This window comes from Branchiostoma floridae, chromosome 4 (assembly GCF_000003815.2).
Source record: "Branchiostoma floridae strain S238N-H82 chromosome 4, Bfl_VNyyK, whole genome shotgun sequence".
Lineage (NCBI taxonomy): Eukaryota > Metazoa > Chordata > Leptocardii > Amphioxiformes > Branchiostomatidae > Branchiostoma > Branchiostoma floridae.
This window is the reverse complement of record NC_049982.1, coordinates 25,468,296-25,479,391: the sequence shown is the minus strand read 5'-3', so window position 1 is coordinate 25,479,391 and position 11,096 is coordinate 25,468,296. Positions and strand designations below refer to the sequence as shown.

General features: G+C 41.3%; 1 protein-coding gene and 1 long non-coding RNA gene across 3 annotated transcripts in view; one reads left to right on the top strand and one right to left on the bottom strand.

Moving 5' to 3' along the window:
- Positions 1-324: 324 nt before the first annotated feature.
- On the bottom strand, positions 325-2,214 carry LOC118414088. Of its 2 annotated transcripts, XR_004830908.1 has the most exons (3): positions 1,916-2,214; positions 734-801; positions 325-362 (listed from the first exon to the last, which is right to left on the bottom strand). It is a non-coding gene; the product is annotated as an uncharacterized LOC118414088 (long non-coding RNA). The 2 variants fall into 2 exon arrangements; XR_004830907.1 differs by lacking the exon at positions 1,916-2,214 and having other exon boundaries at positions 734-1,090.
- Positions 2,215-2,647: 433 nt separating this feature from the next.
- Positions 2,648-11,096, top strand: part of LOC118414087 (TBC1 domain family member 2B-like) — a 14,434-nt gene continuing 5,985 nt past the window's right edge. The window contains exons 1-8 of the mRNA XM_035817855.1: positions 2,648-3,222; positions 3,936-4,107; positions 4,614-5,269; positions 5,978-6,127; positions 6,597-6,707; positions 7,208-7,398; positions 9,315-9,454; positions 9,921-10,134. Of these exons, the coding sequence (XP_035673748.1) occupies positions 2,788-3,222; positions 3,936-4,107; positions 4,614-5,269; positions 5,978-6,127; positions 6,597-6,707; positions 7,208-7,398; positions 9,315-9,454; positions 9,921-10,134 (2,069 nt within the window). The 5' untranslated portion in view covers positions 2,648-2,787. The remainder of the gene's footprint in view (positions 3,223-3,935; positions 4,108-4,613; positions 5,270-5,977; positions 6,128-6,596; positions 6,708-7,207; positions 7,399-9,314; positions 9,455-9,920; positions 10,135-11,096) is intronic.

The following is an 11,096-nucleotide window of genomic DNA, read 5'->3' as shown; positions in this document are numbered from 1 at the left end:
GCTGGATACCCAGGCTACGAAAACGCGTGTCCGTTCTGTGCACAAGCGTGCGAAGTCAGCACGGGGCGAGGTAATGCACGCGTTCGGAGTTTGCGTGAAGTTGCTCAAAACTCGTCAATCGGCACGAAACGTGCTATTCTTCAAGCGACGCTATCTTTACACGCGTGCGGTTACCGTCACGCGACAGTAACTCCGCACACGTGCCAAGATAGCGGCGTTTGGGGACTCGCAAAACTGTTCCAACTTACATTTCTCCTCTTGTACTTTTGTGAGCTGTTCTCTCAGAGTCTCTACACTTTCAGGAAGGGGGTCTCTCAGAGTCTCTACACTTTCAGGAGGAGGGTCAGCGATCATTTCTTCATCTGAAATAAAGCAAATCCGAAGTTCAATGAAAGTGCTATGTGATTATGAGTGTCATATATCTGAACTGAACTGAATGTTCTAAACTCTGATTCATATGTATGTATTGTTGTTTCAATATTTTACTCATGCAGGTTGCATGCTTCTCTACTTGATTCACATCTATATCCCCACTCCGAAAACCAAGCGGATAAACTTTGTAGCAAGTAGTCTTGTGTGTATGGTATGTGATTCATGTTGAATAAGTGACAAGTGATAGATTTACTTGTTGAGCAAGAATGATAGATTAAACTGTTGATCAAGAATTTATATGTTTAGGATTACTGATTGTATCCATTAGACACTTTTCTTATTCCCTCTGTAATGCCCTTACCATTTAGTGATGTAGGTGGGGCTTCATTCTCTGATGACACCCGCAGCCTTTTTGCTGCACGCATATACCTGCAAACAATGAAGCATGTTGTAAGTTGTAAATCAAAGTTGCATGCTTTGTTTCCTACATACATTCTGTTAGCATAGCATTTAGTGATTACTGCTGTGAATGTTATGAAATATAAAACATTTGACTAGGTGTAAACTCTAACATGAGTAACTTACAGGATCTTTGTGAGATTTAACTGAATCCTTGGTAAAACTTTCATGGTCATCTTCTCAGGCAAGGAGGTAGAGTATAGCAATGTTTCACACAGGCATGAACAGCCTGCCTGCATGAACAGCATGAGCAGTAAATCAAATTTCAATAAAGAAACATTGAAGGGTCTTTAGAAGGGTTCCCTGCAATGCAAGAAGCAAAGAACTTGTCAGTATTATAAACATGATTTTAAAATGAGGTGGCAATTGGTCTTGTGGTTAGGGTGTAGGACTCATAATCCAAAGATAAGTATGAGTTGGAATCCCTGATAGGTCACTTTGTTGTTGTGCCCTTGGGAAAGGTACTTAAACCATACTTTACACCTATTTCCTCACTTCACTAAGGTGAAAAATGAGTACCTGGCTTCGGCTACACACCTCGGCATGTTAAACTGAAAGAACCCACCACACTTATCGAAAAGAGCAGGGGATCATCCCGGTGTGAGTGGATCAAACTCCACAGTCTGGTTCTTTCTTTCCCCTGCACTATCCCACAATGGTCCGGACCAAGGTGGAGGTCTACCCGCTGGGGGCCTCCCCACACAATATGCTCCAGTAGGGGCCATCTGGGGGTATTCCCATGTAGATGTAGATGATTTTAAAGACATTTTAAAACATTTGTAGATGTCTTCGTCAATCAGTTAAGTGATGTACGTTATACTTCTGGTATACTATATATGTATACGTCCATCCCAGATACTTTACCACTATTTATAAGTCAGACCCCCCCCCTCCCACGTGGACGCGCTGTAAAACTTTGATACATGTAACATTAATATTCACTATCCTTGATATGGCATGAATCAGCGACAAAACTTACTTAAGCTTTCCGCAGATGTGTAACGAAAAGTACACTATTACATCACGAAAAATGTATTTATGCAAGGGGGACAACAACAAAATATAAAACATATAGATCACAAACCTGAGATGAAATGGTCGCTGCACACTCTCTCGTGGCCTCGTGGTGTCCACGCCGCGGTCGGGTTTTTCTTTCCCTGCTCAAAATCTGACCTTTTTAAGGCTCTAAGCCATGCAGCCCTTCGTCCTGGTTCCGCAGGGATTCTAAAAAAACTTCTTTCTACTGCCTTTATCCTTCCGGTTAGTACAATTCAGCGCACAACAACTGGTCGGCATGTTTGCGTTTCCCGCGCGCAACTGGTGGGCGAGGAGGGTTCAGCCCGCCCTCCTCGGCCACCAGCAGCTTTTTGCCTACCATGACGTCACGTGACGTAACCGTGACGTCAGCGCGATCGCTCGTATGACGCGTCACGTCACGCGGTTCCCCAGCGGTGACCTTAAATTCGCAAAGAAGGGCACCACAATTCTACGAAAAAGTGCGACAGTATCTGTAAACTCTTGAGAAAAATTCGGGTTATTTCTGATGATATTGGCTGTCCAAATCCGATGTCCTAATTCCGAATGAAATAATCTTTCGAACAAACACACGTTTCGTTTTTGGTACGAACAACCTTTGACCTAGATAGTGATGACGCAAGCACCCATATTCTAATGGCATAACCCAAAATATCATAAATATGCTTTGTGAAACGACTAAATGACTTAAATATATGATAATTATTTAAAAAACTATTATTAACAGTATATCTTAATGTCTAGTGATATCTTGTAGTGAAATATGGAGGATACATCTATTTTGACAGGTTAAGTACCCCCCTTGGCAATGAGTGGTTGGCTCCGAGACCAGCTGACTGTGCCATGAGGAAGTGAGAGAGAGATGTCCTTCCTCAACTTTCTCAAGTTTCCGCAAGACATATTGTGACACTTCAAGAAACCATGGAAGGAAATCTGGTGGATCTGGACGTCCCGGACGTCAGAAAAGATTCCATCAAAGTCGAGAAAGCAACGCCAAGAGCCAGGGAAGGAACTTTAGTTGACTTGGATGTGGGACCTCCTCCTGTTGTTGTTGGAAAAGATCCTACCACCGAAACTACAGTAGAGGAAAAGGAAATAGCGAAAGAACCACAGTCAAAACTCTGCGGTTATCTGAACAAGAAGGGAGACAGAGGACTTGTCAAAGTTTTCAGGCAGCGATGGTTCGTCTTTGAGCCTAGGAGATGTCGTCTGTATTATTACAAGTCGTCGGAAGATGCGACGGCTCTTGGGTCCATTGACATCGCCGGGGCTTCTTTCTCGTTTGACCAGGGAGAGCAGGAAGGCAGGGCGGGGCACTTTGAGATCAGCTCCGCTGACCGGACATTCGTCCTACAGGTATGTCTTTTACACCTCTAGATATTAAAGTAACATTCTCTTAATTTTTCATGCAGAGTCCCTATACAATATACTACCTTGGGGAGGTAGAATTATTTATTTGCTAAACTGGGCAGAGGTTTCCACTTTTGTGGGCGTGGCATTTAACCTGCTGCCAGTCAATCAAAGAATCCCATAATTGGGGCTAGGCTCTGCTCAGTGACCAAATTATTGTTTTTCTCTGACTTTGTCTGTGTGTGCAACTGTGCATGTGTCTGTCTGTTTGTGTGTGTGTGTTTCCTGGTGCCAGTCTATGAAACTGTAAATATTACTTAGATTGAGGTTAACATCGATATCTACCAGAATCATCTTAAAATGAATTCTGCAAATTAGAGCATACATTTCATAGTTGACAATGATTGTTTGGCAAAGGTATGAGGTGGTGATAAGGAGTAACGAGTGAGGAAATGATACTGAAATGGAAAGTTTCCGGATCCGCAATGGTTGGAAGATGATACAGCAGAAGTGTTGGAGGTCACTTTCACTTTCACTTACTTTAACTAAGTGATGGGCTCATTCAGAGATGTTTGCACAACTCTGAGATGTTTGCATATGTGGCATTGTGAATTTGTGGTGCCAAGCTCACTGCGAAAACCAGGAAAATATTACCAAATATTTTAAGAAATTACAGTACATAAAAACCAACAATGGCAACATTGAATCTTTTTTTCCAGGCTGCTGACCATAGCACCATGATGTTCTGGTTGCAAGAGTTACAGCTGAGGAGGCGACACTACAGTCAGCTGCGCACCAGTATGGCACGGACGTTCTCCACTTCAGCCATGGCCTCTGCGTCCGTGTTACCACCCAAGAGCGGTTTACTGAAGCAGCAAGGTACCCCACAAGGTACACCTTATCCTGGGCTTCTTTCAAGGAAATTCTTGAGAAATTATATGTAGACTTCTCTTAAGCCGGAGTATCCTGAGCTTTTGCTGAAAAGCTAACCTTTTACATAATGTACATGTGTGTACTAGCCTCCTTAAATTGCAGGCTCTAAATTGCAGATGTCTGGAGTGTAGGTGTTTATTTTTTGGTCTCTCTTTCCCATTTTCTGGCATACAGAACCTTAGCCCTTGTTAAAAACTGTGAATCAGTGCCTACCGGTATATACTTAAAGACCCCATTTATACCAGGATTTGTGAATCAGGATTCACATAGGCATGGGGTTGATCTGGATTTGATCCACTTTAATAATCCACCTCCCGAGGATGGGGATCAATCCTCCAATTCCTCGGTGAATCTCGATTCACAAAGCCCTGTATTGGGTCTTAGTGTCTCCAGTTTGTTCTGAGACTAATGCTTTAAAAACAGCTAGGTGTCTGGTATTGAATGTAATTTTCTTATTTTGGCAGAACCATCCACACAGTACCAGACAGTGGCTCCTCTGATAAACATTGATGAAACCTCTAAAGGACTGGCTACTGTGAACACTAATGTGTCCTTAACTTCAGACAATGGTCCTGAAGCAAAACGGTGGTCAGCAGACTTGGAAAACAAGCACAGCGATCATCAAGGTCACGCCAAGGTCATGACATCACAGCCACCCCCCTCCCCTACAAGGTCAGGGGTCAACAGGATGTCAGGCTTTGCTAGCTCACTCAAGAAGAAACTATCAGGCAACAGAGCTGTCAATCAAACCGAGAACAGCGCAACAGGAAGTGTTCCTCAGAACCAGGAAAACCTCCTGACTCTTCAAGATAAGGTGGAAACCTTGGAGCAGGAATTGGAGGCCAACCAAAAGGTCATCAAGATTCTCCACGAGCAGTTATCGTCGGCGCAGCAGGAGAAGCGATCGAGCGACCATTTTGTGCAGGCGGGAAGCGAGAAGGAGAGACTAGAGCTGGTGAGACAGAAAGACAGACAGCTGGCAGAGCTGCAGAAACAGCTGAATGAAACTAAGATGGAGAGAGAAGACATGCGGTTGGACCTGAAGTTGAGTGAGAGATCCTCACAGGAACTGAAGGAACAACTGATGATGTTTCAGGAGATGCTGCAGGCCAAGGATCAGGTATCACTTTCACTTTCAAGTTGAAGATAGTTTTTTTCAAATTCTAGAGACACCATGTCCATGTTTGGAACCTATATTTTGAAAATGATGATAGATGCACATTGACATATTAGATTGTGACATTTACATGGTATTTGAATATCTGATATCTTTAGTGTTTTAGGATGCTAATTTGAACCAGTGCTTTGTTCCTTTTACTGCAAGTGTAATATTACTATGAAAGAGTTTCATTTCAAACAAGGAATGCTTTTTAAAAAGATAATGATGAACTTCAAGATGACATGATAGGCAGAAGATACATTGTAAGTTCTAAATGCCGTTCTAAATGTCACAACAATTGTTCCATGCCATAACAGCCAAACAAGCCTTCAAGATTAAATTTGTTTCATATGTACTTAAAATTTATTTGATACTTCATGCAAAGAACACCTGCAACTCTGACAGGAAGTTAGGCCAAAGGTCCCAAAATAAGTTATCACTTTTCCTGTCTTCAAAATTTATTTTTGAGATTTAATACAGGCTTTGACTTCACTTGACAATTTTCAATGGAATGAAGAATGTAATATATTCTTGAAATAGAAACCAAACATGTACTAGTACAGAAATTGCTTATTAGACATGTTGTCTGTGATAAAAGGTGCATACTTTCTCATTAAACCTGATAGTTTGGTCTAATCTATGAATGCCCTTGGACCATTGACCCATCAGGTCATCATACAGCTGACCCACCAGGTGGACGATCTGGAACACGGCCAGACTGTCCCGACTGACACTGGAGACAACAGCCTGCTGACCATCCAGCAGCACAGCAACCCAGTCAGTACTGCAGACTGGATGGACGATACTCAAAACCTCAAGGTCATACTGTAAATTCATTTTCTGTTTAGAAATACATTTTACAATGGATATAGGTTACCACATGGATAAAGGTGAACTAATTTTACACACAGAAGTTATAGGTGACAAAAGTAGCCTAAGTAAGATGTTGCCTACTACCTTATTATGTTTACACAGTCATCTTGTGACAATCATTAAAGCAATCTCTTGGCTTTAAATGATTGTCATGAATGATTTAACAGAAACTTTCAAATCACTTTGATATATCTAACACTGAATCCTGAAACTCTGAACTGTCTCATTAATACACACAAGTGGTTTCCAAAGGCAAAAGACTCACAACAATTTGATAAAATGAATGTTAGACAAAGGAGTACTATAGATAATGAATTTATTAAAGATAATGCATACAAGAAGAATCTAAGATACAGGAATGGATAAGAATATTCATGTCAAAAGTAGAAATTATTATTTTCCTTTTTGCCTACAGGATTCCTTAGAGGCATTCAAGACCCAGAACAGGTTCCTGAACAATGAGATCTTGGAGTTGAACTTGCTGAGAAATGACGATGCAACAAGGGAACAGCTTCATTTGGAAAAGGTGCCAGACATTGTAGAATCCAATTTGAGTACAAGTATAGTTTGGATCATTTGGTTTTGGTAATAGATTCCCATAGAAACAGGTTATATACAGGCCTCACAAATGTAATTTGTTTGCCCTCAGCTCCAATTTTTTAATTGGAAAAAACAACAACACAGTCACTAGTTCATATCACATATCAACCACAAAATGAAGCACTTTTCTGGTCACATATCAACCACAAAATTATGATATGTACCATTATATTACCTATTGTCTTTTTAAATTGTAACCAAACCATTCTTTGGCTATATACATCTAAAAGATGTAAAAAAAACAGTTGTCACAATATATATAAGGCGGACTGTAGATTATGAAATAATGACAAATACAAAAATGTATGAATCTACATAGAGGGAATGATATCATATTTACTAGTAAATAATTTTTCATCTATTCAGCAAAACAATATTGTTTTTTTTAAAGATCAGAGCATTTATAAAACACCCCTTTTTTTCCAGATGTCAGAACTGGAAGCCAGATATTACCAGATCAAGAGTAAGTACCTGCTGCTGCTGAACGAGCTGCACACCCCCCAGAGGGGTGGGGAGGAGAGCAGGACCCAGGAGGTCATCTCACAGCTGCTGGACGAGGCCATCAATGTGGAGGGGAACGAACCAGTGGAGACCGCCGGCAGGCTGCAACCATTAAGGTGGGCCTTTGGAACATATAATGTACCCTCCGTAAATAACTTCATCAGGTTGACAATTATTCATATGTATTTGTAAGGTTCTTTAAGCACAACCAGGGAGTACTTACTTCCAACGTTTCGGTGTCTGTCAGACACCAGGGTTAGAATGGCTGGATACAACTCTCGCTGCTACTTATAGCCGATGTAGGTGGCGCTGCAGCAGTGAGAACTGAGCACATCCCAAACATGGCTCAGTTTGTATCCCCCCTCATCTCTGTTCATGACTGGAGTAACTTCCTGATCCAGACTGCCTACTTTATCCAGCGTGTTTGTCTGTTTTTCTCTCTGTCAATGACTCTAGCACCCTCCCAGTCTGTTACACAATTGTCTGACAGACACCGAAACGTTGAAGGTAAGTACTCCCTGGTTGTGCCTAAAGAACCTTACTATATGCATATAATGTACCCTTAAAACCATTCAAATACTGTAAATGCATTTAAGTTCGCGGGGATTTAATTTCGCGGTAGCGGCAAAAAGGAATTTTCGCGGTGGATTTAAGTTTGCGGTAAGACTGCAGTCTAATACCATAATAGAAAAATGTTTGCGGTGGTTTTAAGTTCGCCGGGAAGTGGTCACCGCAAAAACCGCGAACATTTCTGCATTTACAGTATACAGTCAAACCTGCCCAAGACGACCATCCGGGGGTCGATTTGGACAGGTGGTCGCTGAGAAGAGTATTGACTCGAAACATGCCCGATGCAAAGTATAAATGGTTTCCGTTGTGTTTAATGGCAAATAGCAAGCACACTGCACGCACGCAAAGAAGCGAGGTCTTTAATGTCAAATACAACACTGTAAATTAGTAAATTTAACCCCAAGCTTTTATCGAGCTTTTATACGATATAGTGTTTTAAGGCTCAATATTTGTACACTAACTTTTTAGACAGTAAGGGAACTTTGATGATGTCAGTTACCATACAAGCCTTTAGCTTTATGCGTCGCTGTGTTCTTGATCGCTGTATCTGAAATAACTACGGTGTACCTTTCGAATTCGATGCCCGGTACGTCCCGATAGCGTACTTACCCACGGATGTACAGTACAGTTGGACAAAAGCACTCACACAGATCTTTCTTAAAAAGGTATGAGCTACACAGAACTCTCTTAAAAAAGTATGAGGCTATATACGTTACAGCATTCGTTCACTTTATAATGATATCGATTTTTTTAAAAAGTCTGTAACAACTCAATTCAATTGGATTTTCTAATAACGAAAATTTCCTCCCATATTATAGTAGACTGCCCCATGGACCCACGTATTGAACATCGTAATGGCAGTCAAAATTCGACGCAAACTGGCAGATTTCGGCACAAAATCGCGCTAGTTATCGTCAGAAATCGATGAAAACCTCAGTTTTGAAAATGATGCGGTCGTTATGGGTCCCAATTTGGGCCGGTCGCGGTCGCGTTGGCCAGGTGGTTGTTGAGAAAAGGTCGCTTAATGCTTACGTCAATGGGAAAAAAATCGGGACCAAGAAAAAGTGGTCGAAATGGCCAGGTGGTCGCTGAGAAAAGGTGGTCGCTCAGGCAGGTTTGACTGTACTAAATATTAGAGCGAACAGACTGTTCTTGACTGTCCGTCACAATTAGGAGTTCAACCAATGACAGAATGGTAATTAGCAGTTCCACACATATTTCCACATAATAGGAAAGTTTTAGACACTGACTGGAAGTTAGGTCATAGGTCCCAGAATAAGCTATCAAAGGATATTAGCTTTTTTGGCTTCAATTTTTATCAGACAGAAACAGCAAAAAAATTCACATTGTCTAGGAAGAATTAAAACAAGACATACACAAAAACATAAACATATTTCATGGAGGTACGATGAATGAGATGTTTGATGTTTTTATTAATTTCAATTTTTAATTTTGATTCCAGGGAAGAGAAGTTTGACCGTTACGGCTTCAGCATGGAAGCTGACCTGGCGGAAGCCAACCCTGTGGTCAGCAGGGCAGGGTCGTTACTGAGGAGGTCAGAGGAAATCCAGGCCAGGTCCGCAGAGGAAAATATATCCATTGGTAAGATGACGTCGTTATTATGTATTACTGAACACATCTTGATTTCATTCTGTCTGGAGTTTGTGACTCACTACAAATCCCCCGGATAGAGGCCTGGCAAACTTTTGTCTAGTATCGGCCACACGGTGATTTACATCATTCACCCGGATTTGGAGACCTGGCGCATCCCTGTCTTGTAATCAGCCAGCAAAATCAATGTGTACAAACACGTTGACCAATGATGATGAACAAAACATTTATTTGTGGCTGCATGGGACGTCGCCCGTGGCCAATAAAATAATCTTAGAGAAGCTCTGGTAAACCAGGCTGAGGTTTCCAATTTTTTATGAGCCATTTGGTCTCTAACCAGCTGTCAGCCAATCGGCTTTACCTAAATAGAAACATTTACACACCGTGCCATTCTCAGACCCAGAAAAGTGTGCCCAACTCTTAACTTATTAAGCATCATTTTTATTCCCTTTTTCAGGCATTAAATGGGAGAACTACTTTGCTAACATCGGGGATCATGACCCGGTACGCCTGCCCGAGTTGAAGTCACTGATCCGTGCTGGCATCCCCCATGAGTACCGTGAGCGGATCTGGAACTGGTGTGTGCGGCTTCGTGTCCAGGACAGCAGGAGCCAGGCCGATGGGGCGGCGCCCAACAAGTCACATTATCAACACCTCCACATTACCAACAGGTGGGGCTGCTTGCTTAAACATGACATTGGGTACTGCAAAAGAGGAAATTTTTGCCAAAGTTTCATGATCGCTGTTTTTGCGGTGACATCTTTACTGTGAACTTAATACCACAAAAATTCTTGCTCTGTCTTCTGCCTACCTACCCCCATTCTAAACCACGGCAAAAAAGTCATTTTGTCTCTACTGCAAAATGAAATTCCTGCAAATATTTCCCTTTTACAGTTAAAGTACAGACTGAGGTTTTGGTACAGGTCTGTACCTCAGTACCTGAACAATTTGACAACACGGCATGTGGGCTTAAATGATGGACAGATTCATGAATTAACATTAACAGTATTGACATATTTAGACTTCAGGTATCTTATGCAGAGAACCCTTTTGTCTGATACAATCTCATATAAAAAATGGTTCTGATTTCAAAGCCCATACAATATTTTTGATCTTTTTCTGGTGCTAAATTTCTGGTAGGAGCAACCAGTATCTGTGTAGTAGGAGCTACTGTAACACATTCTTACTTAGTAACAAAATAAGTCAAAGAGTTGTACACATCCCTACCAACAACAAACTAGGGTAGGGATGTGTTATCAACTTTCACTTCCTTTACTACTTTCACTTTTTTTCCCTGTCACTTTCTTTTACTTTCTTTCACTTTGGCTTTCTTTCACTTCAATTGTTTCACTTAAACTTTCTTTCACTTTTTCATTCTTTTACTTTCACTTTCTTTGAAATTCTGTCACTATCACTTTCACTTAAATTCTTTGAAGAGGTTCATCAGTCACGTATGCAAACAGTTACAACAATTTTCATCAATCAATAACTGTTTTGTAAAGGTACAGTACATACCTCCCAAATTTTTCGATGTCTACCAGTACATCATCATCAGGTAAATGACCTAGTCTCAATTCTCACAAGAGAACACGAGACTAGGTCTGAGGCTTGGGAGCTGCTCAAGTGCTCCCTA